This window comes from Babylonia areolata, chromosome 3 (genome assembly GCF_041734735.1).
Source record: "Babylonia areolata isolate BAREFJ2019XMU chromosome 3, ASM4173473v1, whole genome shotgun sequence".
NCBI lineage: Eukaryota > Metazoa > Mollusca > Gastropoda > Neogastropoda > Buccinidae > Babylonia > Babylonia areolata.
Window position 1 is genome coordinate 35,145,810 of NC_134878.1, and position 15,429 is coordinate 35,161,238.

The 15,429-nt window shown below is 40.8% G+C and overlaps 1 protein-coding gene across 1 annotated transcript in view; it reads right to left on the reverse strand.

The window, feature by feature from the left end:
- Positions 1–15,098, reverse strand: part of LOC143280302 (uncharacterized) — a 97,082-nt gene extending 81,984 nt beyond the window's left edge. Inside the window, exon 1 of the mRNA XM_076584933.1 lies at positions 14,811–15,098. Within this exon, the coding sequence (XP_076441048.1) occupies positions 14,811–15,098 (288 nt within the window). The remainder of the gene's footprint in view (positions 1–14,810) is intronic.
- Between the last annotated feature and the right edge of the window lie 331 nt (positions 15,099–15,429).

Genomic DNA, 15,429 nt, shown 5'->3' on the forward strand with positions numbered 1-15,429 from the left:
ATCAAAGACCCACCGACCCACCGCGACAGGCGTGGTGAAACGTGAGGTTTGTCTCAACGTGTCATCTGTCCACATCATACGCCAATTCCACGGTGTCGCGTTTATTCCGGATTTTTAAAATCATATTTCAAACGCTTGTGAATAAACAGCAACACAAATCTGACCCGTAACTTAATATTTGTTTGAAGCACAGCCGTCCGATATATATATATATATTTATTTTTTTTCAATACGTGTTTAGAGCATTTCCATCGATTTTTTTTTCAACGCCTGTGTGATTGAAGCAGGAACATCAATCTGACGCGTAACATAATATGTATTTGTTGAAGCGAGCATTGTCAGAGAGAGAGAGAGAGAGAGAGAGAGAGACACACACACAGACACACACACACACACACACACACACACATAAAAAAAAATTGCATGACTCTAAATGAAAAGGAATAGGTTCGAGTATCATAAAGGACCAGTTAAAATTACTGGCGACCTTCGTGGGGAATTAGTAGAAGGACAGGATTACCAGTTTGCGATAGAGAGAGGGAGAAGAAGGAGAGTGGGAGAGGAGAGTGGGGAAGGAGACAGAGGGGGAAAGAGAGTGACGGGGAAAGAGAAAAAAGAGAGGGGGGCCGGGTGGGGGGTGAGGGTAGAAGAGGGAGGGAGAGACAGAGAATGGGGTGATGGGAGACACACAAATGGACGGTCAGACAAACAGACAAGAGATACACAGAGATATATGGGGAGACATAGGGACATAAAGAGAGAGAGAGAGAGAGAGAGAGAGAGAGAGCATTCAACACGCTTTGACATCTTGAAACTGAATCTGAAATCTGAAACTGTTGGGGTTGGTAACACCGAGTCCAATGACTTACTATTTCTCAAATGTTTTTGTAACACTAAAAGAATACATTCTAACTTTGAGCTAGCATACATTAGTGTACATGATGTTTCAAAGAAATATGCTCATTAAAACAGTCCAGATCCCGAGGTTTAGATGGTATCGATAGTAAAATTTTGAAGATAGCAGCACCTATCGTCTCTGAACACATGACGTATATCTATAACCTTTGCATCGAAAAACGCTCATATCCACAGGCTTTTTAAAATGCTAAAGTGTTACCTGTCTTTAAATATGGTGATCCATCTGACCCTACTAACTATAGACCTATATCAATATTGTCCACATTATCGAGACCTCTCGAAAAGCATATCAAACTTAATCTTCGGTCACATTTCAACAAATATGATTTTATTTCACCCCAATCAATGCGGCTTTAGAAAGAATTATTCCTGTCATACTGCACTGACTAATCTTGTTGAGGAATGGTATTTAAATATTAACGATAACTTATTTACTGTGTCTGTTTTTGTCTATTTTGCGAAAGCCTTTGATACAATAGATTATAAACTACTTTCGAAAAAGTTAGTCATGTATGGCTTATCATCTGGTTCAGTTGAACTGATATCTTCTTTTCTTGATAATAGGAAACAAGTGGTTATCCAAGCTTCTAAAATGTCGCCTCTTATTTTAGTTAATTATTGCATTCCTCAGGGACCATTTTTAGGGCCTGTTTGATTTTCAGTTTATATAAATGATCTTCCACTTCATGTTTCATCCACTTGTGAACTTTTCGCTGATGATACAACACTCTATCAAAAAGACACAAATGCCAATACAGTATGCAGAGCGATATTGATAAACTTATAAACTGGACTGAAAAGAACCACATGCCATTTCACCAAATTTATGTTAATCACAACCAGACAAAAACGACAAAATATCAAATCGAATATAAAAGGGCTCAGGGTACATGACAATGATTGCTAGAAGTTAGTTCTTATAGACTACTTGGTCTTACACTTGACAATAACCTTTTTTCTGGTCTCATCATATCTCTGCTTTATGCAAGAAGTTATCGAAAAAGTATTTCAGCTCAATAGAATTAAGCATTTCCTTAATCAACATACCTGTAAATTATTTTTTTCATGCATATATCCAACCTGATATTGACTGCATCAATATGCTGGAACGGGGCTAATGAAAATTGCTTAAAACCTCTCGAAAGTATATGCAGACGTTCCCTTAAGCTCATTCTCCTTAAATCTTCTATTCAAGCAAATGACTGTGTTGAACTAAATATTTTCCCCTTTCATCTTAAATGTGGCTTTAACAAGAGTGTTTTTATGTACAAAATTATGAAGAAAATTGCACCGCCCTATCTTTATAGGAAATTCCCGGAAAAAATCATTCGTAGCAAGAGTACCATTTTTACCCCTCGTCCCAGAACTAACCTTTTCATGTCCCCTCTCACTTATTCTGACGGTAAACTGTGGAATGAAATCCCTGAGTATCTTAGAAATAGATCTACCATAGCATCTTTCAAAAAAGCGTATAAAAATATCTGATGCAACAAATGTAATTAGTTCCAGCAAAATGAGATCTTAGTATGCCGACATAATTTGATTAGTTGTTCTCCAACAGTGTGTAAGCAAGGAAAAAGGCGCAGTGTAAGTATGCGTGTGCATGTCTACGTGCTTGTGTGTTCGAGTACACGTGTGTGATGCCTGTGTGTGCAGTTTGAATCATCCGTCTATATATCTATTATTATCTATTTGATTTGTTCTATGTCATTTATTTAATCACACTTATTTTATTTATTATGTTGTGCGTATGTATGTGTATGCGTGTGTGAGGGCATGGTGTAAAGAAGCTTCCAGCTTATCCATTCTACCCTCAATAAAACATTTGTCATTGTCATTGTCATTGTCTGTCTGTCTGTCTGTCTGTCTCTCTCTCTCTCCCAGCGTATGGTCGACTGTAGATGGCAGGACTGTAACGACCATGTACAAAATAGTGAAAGATTTTCTTTGTTCAGATTGTTTAAAAGGAATCATTTCACGGAACCATATTTAGCACACACAAAATATTAACCGAGTCATTATATGAGCTTTAACAAGGTTTCGTTTTGGTGTATCTGATATCAATATACAAGACCGAGTCCATGTACCAACCAGCTAGCTCACAGAACGCCAGTGCCTCCCCCACACCCTCCACCTGCAATCAAGATCGATGACACAGAGATCAAGTCAGTCGACAAGTTTTGCTACCCTGGCAGCACCCTATGCAGCAACGGAGCCCTTGATGCAGAAATGACGCTGCGCATCGCCAAAGCCAGCTCCGCCTTTGGCCGACTCAACAACAGGCTGTGAAACAACAAAGGCATTAGGCTCAGCACCAAAATCAAAACCTACAGAGCTGTTGTACTGCTGTGAAACATGGACGACGTATCGCCGTCACATTCAACAACTTCAGCAGTTTTACCAGAGATGCCTACGAAAAATCCTCGGCATAAAGTGGCAAGACAGGGTCTCCAACCTCCAGGTCCTAGTGAGGAGCGGCCTGCCCAGCATCGAAAGCCTGCTGATCCAGTGCCAGCTACGCTGGACAGGACACATAGTCCGCATGACAGACAGCAGGATCCCGAAGATGCTTTTGTATGGCCAGCTGAAGGAAGGCCACCGCGAACTTGGAAGACTCTGCAAACGCTTCAAGGACACCCTGAAGACAAACCTCAAAGCCTATGACACTGACATCGCTTCCTGGGAAACTGATGCCCTTGACCACTCTCACGTTTTCCCTTGCAACACCTGTGGGAAGTGCTGCGCATCCAGAATCGGCCTCTTCTCCCATATGAGGACACACACCGACAGATAAGCCTGCCTGTCTGCTCATCCGTCGGTCCGACGGGAGACTCCATTATTATCAATGTACATAGTAAAAGATACAAGACCAGCACTGTAAATGATATGGTGCGTCCGTTATGTAGATCTGCAAAAGAAGATGAAGTCCATTTCGTATTATGTTGTCATGAATAAGATGACTTGAGACAAAGATATTCCGTTGAGATACTATAGCAGACCAAGTAATTTTCGGTTAGCATTACTTCTGTCTTCTACAAATGATGACGTTTTTTTCGAATCTTGCCATATTTATCTATAAGTCATTAAAACGACGTAGTTTCATGATTGGTTAACAGAACTGAGCTTAGTTTGAGCGCACATGTTGTAAGATTATATCCGTTTCGTTTCGTTTCGTTTACTCTCTCTCTCTCTCTCTCTCTCTCTCTCTCTGTGAGTGAACGTGGTCGAAGATGAAAATCATTATATAAACAGTTGTGACCTCTACAATAATTTAAGGCAAAAACATCCAAATTCTGAAGGTCAAATGTATGTTCACTTACCGAAGAATGTTTCAATTTACAGTATTCGTAACCCTGTGTTTATATATTTAATGCCCTGAAGATACGACAGGAATTCGTTGACAGCAATGAAGAAATTTAGAATTAATTTACAATGCACAAGGAGCACTTTTGTTCTACAGGTTTAAGTTAGTATGCATTTTACATTGTGTTGTCGCTTCGTGATCACCATAGTGTGTACTTTTGACCTCTTTCTAGGGGGCTTCGTGATCACCATAGTGTGTACTTTTGACCTCTTTCTAGGGGGCTTCGTGATCACCATAGCGTGTACTTTTGACCTCTTTCTATGGAGCTTCGTGATCACCATAGTGTGTACTTTTGACCTCTTTCTAGGGGGCTTCGTGATCACCATAGCGTGTAATTTTGACCTCTTTCTAGGGGCTGGAGGCCTAGAGATTAAAGTGTTTGTTCTTGTTCTTGCTCTTGTTTCTCTCTCTCTCTCTCTGTCTGTCTGTCTCTCTCGTTCACCTCGTTTATTTTTATTCTCATACTATTTTATATGTTGAATTATGCTTCCTTTGGCAATGAGCACCCCCGCCCCTGTTATTGCTATGTGTATTTTATTTATATTAGACTTACTGTTTTATATTCACATTAGTATAGTATTTTTTAACATGCAGAATATATGCTTATGGGTGTGTAAATGTGCGTGTGCGAGAGAGAGAGAGAGAGAGAGAGAGAGAGAGAGAGTATGTGTGGTCTCTTTTTTTATGTCGATTATTGATACCATGCTTGTGCCTCTGTGTGTGTGTGTGTGTGTTGTGTGTTGTGCGTGTGTGTGTGTGTGTGTGTGTGTGTGTGTGTGTGTGTGTGTGTGCGTGCTATTTTTACCACTGATGCTTATGCCATTATGTAGTATAGTATTCGCATTCTATGACCTTACGTAGCATTGTGTAGTACATGCAATGACATATATAATGTATTTTTGTGTAGTGTAGACCCTGTTTCAGGGCGGGGACTGGATGAAAAAAAAAGCGCCGGTGCTTATCTATTATCCTCGATAATAAAGAATTTATCTTGTCTTGTCTTGTCTTGTCTTGTCTTGTGTGTGTGTGTGTGTGTGTGTGTGTGTGTGTGTGTGTGTGTGTGTGTGTGTGTTATAAGTGTGAGAGGGGTATGGGAGGAGAGGGGGAGACAGTGCATATGAGTGAGTGTATGTGACTGTGTGAGTGTATATCATGAAGGAAAATGACTTGATTCTTGTTGCATATTAACTGTGACAATGAGCTGATGGCTGGGGTATACATCTCTCCCACCTTATCCCTCTCCCCCCTCTCTCTTCCTTTATCTGAAACTCTCTCCCACTCTCTTCTTCTCTCCCTCTCTCTCACCCTGCTCCAATGTCTCTCCAAAGCGTGCTTAGCATGGTTTGGTACACTACAGTCAACGCCCCCATTGTACTCACCCTCTCTCTCTGTATGCCCCTGTCTCTCCAAAGCGTGCACATTGTACGGTATGGCACACAACAGTACCCCACCCAAAACCCCTTCCCAGCATACACCCCCCTCCACCTCCCTCACCCCCCTTAATATTTGTTTGAAGCACAGCCGTCCGATTTTTTTTTTTTCAAGACGGTTTACCTCACACAGAAAATTGAAAACGGAATGGGAAGCCCAGAGTGGCATAAGGCAATGCGCAACTTTCAGATTAAAAAACTCACGTGGTCATACTGCCCGGGACATGCAGGTGTTAAGGGAAATGAGCGAGCTGACAGACTTGCTGGTAACGCAACACCAACGAGCGGCCTACATCTAGGAAAATCGGAAATCCTCAGAAAAGTCAAAGAATATTAAAAAGAACAGGTACAAAGCCATCACACCATCGATCGCCTCAAAGAAATAAAAGCAGAGAGAGGGAGCGGCCGTAAGTCTAACATGAAAGGTAGAGCACGATGCTTTGCAAATCAAACAAATATCGGCATCATTTTCAAACCAACATTGCGCAAATTTCTTCAAAACGAAACAGAGTCTCTGTGGGCTTTTCCAAATACAATAGACTGAGCAACACACTAGATGCCACGTTCTTGACATCAGAGATCTTTTCCCATCCCTCTTGCGGCCAATCAGTGGCAGCCTCTGTGGGTGTGTGTATGTGTGTGTTTGTGTGTATATGTGGGTCTGTGTTTTTGTGTGCGTTTGTGCATGCGCGAGGGTGTAAGTGTACACAAGTGTCAGGAGAGTTCTGTGCACGTGTGTATGTGTGTGTGTGTGTGTGTGTGTGTGTGTGAGGGGGAGGTGGGGATGCGGGGGGGGGGGGGGGGGGGGGCGCAGAGGATGAGGTATGTGAGTGTATGCATGCCTACACTGTGGGAGCAACAGGATATTGGAACGTGCGGATGCATATATATATATATATCTTTGTATATATGTGTGTGGGGTTGGGGTGGGGGACATGGGCGTATGTGTGTGTGCTTCTACAAGTAAGTGTTCATCTGTGTGTGTGTGTGTGTGTGTGCCGTGGAAGCTGCGATACGTAGCCTAGAAATGAGTGTATGGAGGAGGGGGGTAGAGGAGGTGCAGGGTAATGTGTGCGTGTGTGTGTGTGTGTGTGTGTGTGTGTGAGTGTGTGTGTGTGTGTTGAGCTTCATGTACGTTTATGTGTATTTGACTGTGCTTTCATATCTGTGAAACTGCATGTTTGGTGCATATCTGTTATGCATGTGTGGGTGTATGTGTGAATGTGTGTCTTCATGTTTCACATTTATTTGCTTATTTATAATCAGTGTTGTATTATTTATTTTTATTTTTTTTATTATTATCGTTATTATTATTATTATTACTACTACCTTTTTATATTTTATTTATTTATTTATTTACGCTTATCTATTATTTATTCACCTTTTTTTCTTTTCTTTTTTCCCTCAAGGCCTGGCTAAGCGCGTTGGATTACGCTGCTAGTCAGGCATCTGCTTGGCAGATGTGGTGTAGCGTATATGGATTTGTCCGAACGCAGTGACGCCTCCTTGAGCTACTGAAACTGAAACTTTCAAGACGTGAATTAACGGGGAACCTTAAGCTAACCCGTAACTTAATATTTGTTTAGAGCATTGCCGTCGATTTATTTTTTCAACGCTTGTGTGATTGAAGCAGGAACATCAATCTGACGCGTAACATAATATATATTTGTTGAAGCGAGCATTGTCACATACACACACGAGCGCGCGCGCGCCCGCGCGCACACACACACACACACACAAACACACACACACATAATAAAAAAAAAATTGCTTGACTCTAAATGAAAAGGAATAGGTTCGAGTATCATAACGGACCAGTTAAAATTACTGGCGACCTTCGTGGGGAATTAGTAGAAGGACAGGATTACCAGGTTGCGATAGGGAGAGGGAGAAGAAGGAGAGTGGGAGAGGTGAGTGGGAAAGGAGAGGGGCGGGGGAGAGACGGGGAAAGAGAGGAAAGAGAACGAGGGGGTTGGGGGGGGGGGAGAAGAGAGAGGGAGAGACAGAGGTAATGAGAGATGGGGGCGGGGGGGAGGAATGGGGGGGGGGGGGCGTGAGTAGACAAACAGACATGCAAATCGACGGACAGATAAACAGACATAGAGATACAGAGAGAGATATGGGGAGACATAGGGACATTGAGAGAGAGAGAGAGAGAGAGACAGAGACAGAGACAGAGAGACAGTGAGACGGACACGGACACGGACGTTGTTTTACTGCCATTGACAATGCTAACCTTTTGGCAAGGGGGACAACACATGAGCAGACGGAGGAACAACGGCGGTGTGCAGAGAAATAAACACATTGCAAGAGTAAAACAAGAAAAAAGAAAAACAACACTAAAAGAGAACTATGGATGTTAACATCAACAATCACAATCATACATTCTTAAAGAGTAGCCTGGTTCTGCACGATGCAACTGTAACGTTACGTTCGGAAGCATATTAACCAGGCACACACACGTACGTTCATAATTCACTCAATTCATGTTCACACGTGCACACACACATGTATTTGTTATTCAGTGCTTAATAGTGCCTTATACAAGGCAAATACAAAACTATGACGCATCTCGACCATCCCACTTTCTACAAAAAACAACACATCTTTCATTTAAGTTGTGGAACTGACATCAGGGTAACAGCATTTTTTTTCGGATGCCATTATGCCATTTGCACAACAAGTTTATGTTGACTAAATCAAACGAGTTACCACTAAGCCAGCATTACTTCATGGCAGGTAGAGTGTAATCCACCATTTCAATAAACAATCAAGCTGAAAAACGATGCGATATGAACCGTATCATAAACAATCAAACACATGTCGACTCAAACCGGCACGGTTTCTTGTTTCCCTTAGCATACAGTTGGAGGGCCAGTGAACGGAAATTTAGCACAGACTGAATGAATGTGTCGTTGCAGACGATATTGTAGACATGACAAGATGGCTGCACATTTGTGTTGCGACTGGGTCTTTAATCAAGTTGATTGCAATAACTTTCATCATCAAAATGAAGTCGAAAACGTGTCACAATAATTTCAATAGGAAATGTCTATTCTGCTGTGCGCGGAGTTTGTACATGTAAAGACCTCCGAGGAGGACACTGAGCATGACAGTATCTAGAGTAATAGTATAGTATGGCATCGGAAGTCATGGTTTCAGATTCAGTTTCTGTCAAAGCGTGTTGAATGCTCTCTCTCTCGCTCTCTCTCTCTCGGGGGACGTCTTGCGCATGCGGAAGAGAGGAGGTGTGTGTCACATCGTCTGACAAGATTATATATTTTCAGTAGATTGACAGCAGGTGCAGAAGTGAGACTTGGTGACGTGTCTCGTAAGACATCATGCCTTCGGGACAGTTAGATTTCAGGGCTTCCTGTGGTTTATTTTTGTCGACATTTGTGTATTTTATGTGGAGAAGGGCAGTGGAGAGAAAAGTCATCCGCATCCCCATTTTGACAGTCCGCTCGCGCCAAGCCGGTGTCATCCTGGGATTGACGCTTGTATTTTTGTTCGGGGGGAACAATTTGTTTTTTCGTCGTGGGGCAGGTGAATTATTCCTGCGCTGTGGTGATGTTGAAGCGAACCCTGGACATAACCCTAACCCTGACCAAGGTGCGTCGACGCCCTCCGGCAGCTTGCGGCAGACCCGGCTCTCCAGCTCACACTCCACTCATTCGACAAAGGAATGTCTGTGGCTGATGTGATGGCAACTGTGAACGACATGAACAGTTCTGTTAACAGTAAACTCAGCGACATGAACAGTTCTGTTAACAGTAAACTGTGCGAAATGAACAGTTCCATGAACAGTAAACTGGATGAAGTCAAACAGGAAATGTGCAGCTTGCGTCAGGAGTACGGTGCCTTGCATGAACTCGTGAGTGGCCTCAGAGATGAAGTAAGTGAACTACATCATAAAAATGATGAACTGGAACAGAAGAATAAAGATTTGAATGATAAAGTAAATGATTTGGAAAATAAATGTAATGACCTTGAAGGTAGGTCAAAAAGAAATAATTCTAATTTTAATGGCATTCCAAAAAGGGAAGGGGAAGATTGTAAAGGGGTGATTAAGACCTGATTATGGATACGCTTGATCTGACAGGATGCATTTGAATTTGACAGAGTGCATCAATTGAACTCCAAATCAGATTCCCCAATAATTGCTCAATGTTCCTTCTACAAACAAAAGATTGAAATATTGAAAGCAAAACAAAAACTGAAAGGAACTAAAATATTTGTTGGGGAGGACTTCACTTGGAGAGTTCGTGAGATCAGGCAGAAGCTGGGTCCCCACTTAAAGAAAGCGAGGGATGAAGGTAAATAGGCGCGTATGATATATGACCGCCTCTTTATTGATGGGCGAAAGTTCATACTTGACTTTCACGATTCTCTGAGGGAAGTGAGATAGGAACCTGGCCCGCACCATGTTTATATTGATTTTGCCCGGATAAAATTTAAGACGGGAATAAATGCTAAGCATACACCGAACCATTCCCCTGTGAGCTTGGCCTGGCCGCTGACAACCTCACGTGAGTCACGCGGAGGATCGGACCAAAATTTAAACCGTTTAACAGAGCATGCATGTGATCGTGATCCGAACCAGTTTTCACGTAATGCAAGTTCTCATGCCTAGTTAACAGATAGAAACGGGGAATGTGGAAACCCTTCCCATAATGTTAAACAGAATGTCGGAATACCTGTAAATAATATTTCCCAATTTGTTAACCATGCTAATTCGTTTCCCATTAATAAGTTAAGAACTTTTTCTTTTTTGTCATGGAATGTTAACGGTTTACGTTCGAAGTTTATATTCCACGATTTTCTTTCTTATGTTTCTTCATTTGATTTTATATGTCTCACTGAAACATTTGAAGATGACATTGAAAGTGGTATGTTTACTGGCTACACGATACACTGCAAACCCGCTGTTAAGTTCACAAAAGCAAGGAAGAAAATCGGGAGGGATAATCTGTTTATATAGGAACGAATTTGATCCATATATACGTAAATTAAATGTTAAGTTTGAAAATATGTGTGCATATTTTATTGACAACCGATTGTTTGGCTGTGTTAAAAATATTTTATATGTATATGTTTATGAACCGCCATAGGGTTCTCCTTTTTACGTTCACTTCGATTATGATCAAGGGATTGCTATGCTTGAAGATTGTTTGACTGATTTGTTATTAGAATTGGAAGATGTCTGCGTAATCATATGTGGTGATTTAAATAGTCGAATCTCTAATCTGTCTCCATCTCAGCCAGTAAATGAAAATATCGAGTCTCAATTTAAAAGTTGTTCTGTCACTCTAACCGTTGCTTTCAAGACACTTCTGTTAATGTCTATGGTAAATCTCTGTTGAATATGTGTACTGCTTTAAACTTTATTATTTTAAATGGGGTTTGTAATGGTGACCGGGGAGGTCGCTATACATTCTCAAGTGAAAATGGATGCAGCGTGAATGATTATTTTATTTAATGACCGTTATGATTTTGTTTGTGACTTGTGTGAACTCCATGTTGCTGATCGATACGAATCCGATCATTTTCCTGTCGAATATAATATTACATTGTCAACTGATAATTCATATAAAAACAGAGAAAGCAGTGCTGTGCAGATCATAGAAAAATTTGTATGGAGTGATGAATATAGTCAAGAATTTTACAGGAAATTATGTGAAGTAGAATGTCATGTTAAATTGCATACAGCTCTTGAACTGATTGATGTCAATGTTAATGAAGCCTTAGGATTGTTTAATGATTGTATCCGTGAGTGTGCAGCATGTATGAAGAAAAGCATAAGTGTGGATAAAAGTAAGCATCATGAAGGTTGGTTTGATGAGGAATGTAGGTATACTAGATGAAATGTACGTAAGCTATTGAGAAAATGTCATAGAACGCTAGATAAAGATGATAATAACGAATATGTTAAAGCTAGGAGAGAATATAAACACATGTTAGAAAGAAAAATCAGTTTCATAGAAATGTGTTAGATAAGCTGACTGCTTCTATTAATGACCAAAAACAATTTTGGGAATGTGTAAATAAAAAAAAACATATAAAAGAAAACAACCTAAGAATAAATTATCAGTAGATGACTGGTCTGAACACTTTAAGGCCTTATTAGATAAAGCTACACAGCATGATAACACTGATTATGTTTTACCAGAAGTGGAAACCAAGGCCATGAATCGTCCAATCACTCGAGAAAATTAAAAAGTAGAAAAGCAGCAGGTCCTGATAGCATTATTGGATAATTTTTTAAAACTCCTTTTGAAATGATTGTAGACTTTTTGTAAAATGTTTGAATGTTTCATTTGATAAAGGTGTCTTTCCTGAACAATGGTGTCATTCGATTATTCTTCCACTTTATAAAAAAAAAAAGGTGATGTAAATAATGCCAATAATTCTAGAGGCATTTCACTTTGTGACATCAGTAGCAAAGTATATAGCACTATCATTAATCAAAGGATTCAAGAATATGTAGAATATTATGATATAATTGGAGAACATCAAGCTGGGTTTAGACGAGGTTACTCAACAACTGATCATATGTTTACTCTTTTTGCACTCATCCAGAAACAGTTTTCTTTTAACTGTAAACTGTATGTGGCATTTATTGACTTTGAGAAGGCATTTGATTCCATTAACCGAAATTTATTATGGTCCATTCTGATTAAAAAAATGGAGTAAGCGGAAAACTTTAATTGCATTAGGAGTATGTATAGTGTTGTTTAAACAAGAGTTAGATGTGGTGATAAGCTTACGAATTATATATGTTGTACAAGAGGAGTTAAACAGGGAGATGTTTATAATCCTATTTTGTTTTCAGTATTTATAAATGAATTAGCGATAGAAATAATAGATAAGGAAAGGCATGGTGCTAGATTCACAAGTGATATGGAATTATTTATTTTACTACTCGCTGATGATATAGTTTTGCTCTCTGAGACAGTTGTTGGTCTTCAGGCGCAGTTGAATAATGTGAAAAATTCAGCCAGTCAGTTACAGTTACGGGTTAATTTGTATAAGAGTAACATAATTGTCTTTAGAAAAGGGGGTTATTTGGCAGTGATGGAAAGATGGGTTTATGATGGTGTTGTTATGCCTGTCGTTAATGTCTATAAATATCTTGGAATGTTCTTCTCTACACGTTTGAGTTTTGTAGCTGCATGTAAGGATTTATCAAGCAGAGGGGAAAATGCGTTGTTACATATTATGAAGAAACTTCGTTTGTTGAATAATAATTCTTTGAATTTTTGAATTTTTTTTAATATTCAAATACAACCTATTTTGCTACATGGTTCAGAATTGTGGGGGTTAGATAGAAAATCGGTTATGCATTGTGAGTCCGTTCATTTATTTGGGCTTAAAAAGTTTTTAGGGGTTGAAATGAGAACACCCAATGATTTAGTATATGGAGAAACTAATAGGCACCCAGTCTACATCAATTCTGCCATTAGATGCATTCGTTACTGGTTAAAGTTATTAAAAATGAATAATACTCGACTGCTAAGGAAATCTTACAATATGCTATATGATTTAGACTTAAGAGGCAAAACAAATTGGGTATCGAATGTACGAATGTATTTACGTGAACTTGGGTTTGGGTATGTATGGAAATATCAGGGAGCAGGGGATGAAATTAGATTTGTGCAAATTCTTCGTCAACGATTGTTAGACTAGGTGGCAGGAGCGGGAAAGCCATATTCAAACGAGCGAAAGATTTGAAATGTATCGAAATTATACCTCTGATCATATAGTGAAGCGATACCCTTTGTTTTTAACAGACACCTCAGACTTACATTGACCAGATTTAGATTTGGAATTTCTGAAGTAAACACACACAGATATCGTTACAAAGCAACATGTCATTCTGAACTATCGTGCCCTTTGTGCAAGGAATCAAGAGAGGATAAAGTTCACTTTGTTTGAAAATGTCCCGTGTTGACTGACTTACGAATCCAATTTATTCCCCGAAAATATTATATATATCCATGCTTATTTCGGCTATATTTATTAATGGCATCTAACGATGAAAACATCATACGTAGTTTTGCTATGTATCTTTATAAAGCACTGCAATTAAGAGAGACACATTTCTTAGATTCACTGACAGTTTGTTGTGAAAGACGTTGCGTTGTTTATATTACCAATTGCAATGACACATGTAAAACTGTTATTACCCCATATTTGTGTGGGGCTATGGCCTTAATTGAATAAACCATCTCTCTCTCTCTCTCTCTCTCTCTCTCTCTGTGGTAGGTGTGAGAGGGGTATGGGAGGAGAGGGGGAGACAGACCCCATGATGTGGAGTGATGGCCTAGAGGTAACGCGTCCGCCTAGGAAGCGAGAGAATCTGAGCGCGCTGGTTCGAATCACGGCTCAGCCGCCGATATTTTCTGTCCCTCCACTAGACCTTGAGTGGTGGCCTGGACGCTAGTCATTCGGATGAGACGATAAACCGAGGTCCCGTGTGTAGCATGCACTTAGCGCCCGTAAAAGAACCCACGGCAACAAAAGGGTTGTTCCTGGCAAAATTCTGTAGAAAAATCCACTTTGATAGGGAAAACAAATAAAACTGCACGCAGGAAAAAAAAGAAGAAAAAAAAAGGGTGGCGCTGTATAGTATTGTAGCGACGCGCTCTCCATTGGGAGAGCAGCCCGAATTTCACACAGAGAAATCTGTTGTGATAAAAAGAAATACAAATACAAAATACAAATATGAGTGAGTGTACGAGTGTATATTATGAAATAAGATTACTCGATTCTTGTTGCTTATAAACTGTGACATTGAGTTGATGGTTTGGGTATACATCTCTCCCTTCCCCCTCTCTCTCCCTCTGTCTGACACTCTCTACCCCTCTCCTCTCCCTCTCTCTCGCCCTGCCCCTATGTCTCTCCAAAGCGTGCTTTGCATGGTTTGGAACAATACAGTTAACACTCACCTCTCTCTCTCTCTCTCTGTATGCCCCTATACCCCTGTCTCTCCAAAGCGTGCACATTGTATGGTATGGCACACAACTGTACCCCCCACCCACCCCCATCGCAAAACCCCTCCCAAGCCCCTTCACACATCCACCCCCTCACACACCCACCTCCGGGTCGGCCCCAAAGTGGGCGTGGCCTCCTCTCTCCAGCAGCTGTTTCAGGCGGTGCTCCACGGCAAGCCACTCCCCTCGCTCCACCAGCGCCACCAAGTTGGTACTTCCGGCATGTTGTCTTCCCTGCTCGAGGCTGTTGCTGTTGTCGGAGGACGCTTCTGACATGGTGGCGCTGCACACGCCGCTCGTGCCGCTACTGCCCCCGCTTCCCTCCCGTTTGGGCAGTTTAGATCTACTGTCTCCTCCTCCTCCTCTTCCGCCACCTCCACTATCCTTGTCCATATTCTGGGGAACCAGCGTGGGTTTTGTCTGTTATGCGTATTTCTTTTCGGCAGAGCGTTGTCTGTTGCTAAGAACAATAATTTTGTCTAGTGCTGAGGAAAAGTGAATTATTGATCAATGTATAATTGCTTGTTAGCTCGAGGGGGCTTTTCTTTCTTTTGTCTAGATTTTTGCATGACTCATTTTGTTTGCTTAGCTATATGTAAAAGGTGTATGTGTGTCATATTTCAATGCCCCCGCGGGGCACATGACATAAACGTCTTGCCTTGCCTTGTTCTTCCTTGGTTACTGAGTTCAAGAAATGAGAACGAAGTGTGAAGGAAGCCAACCT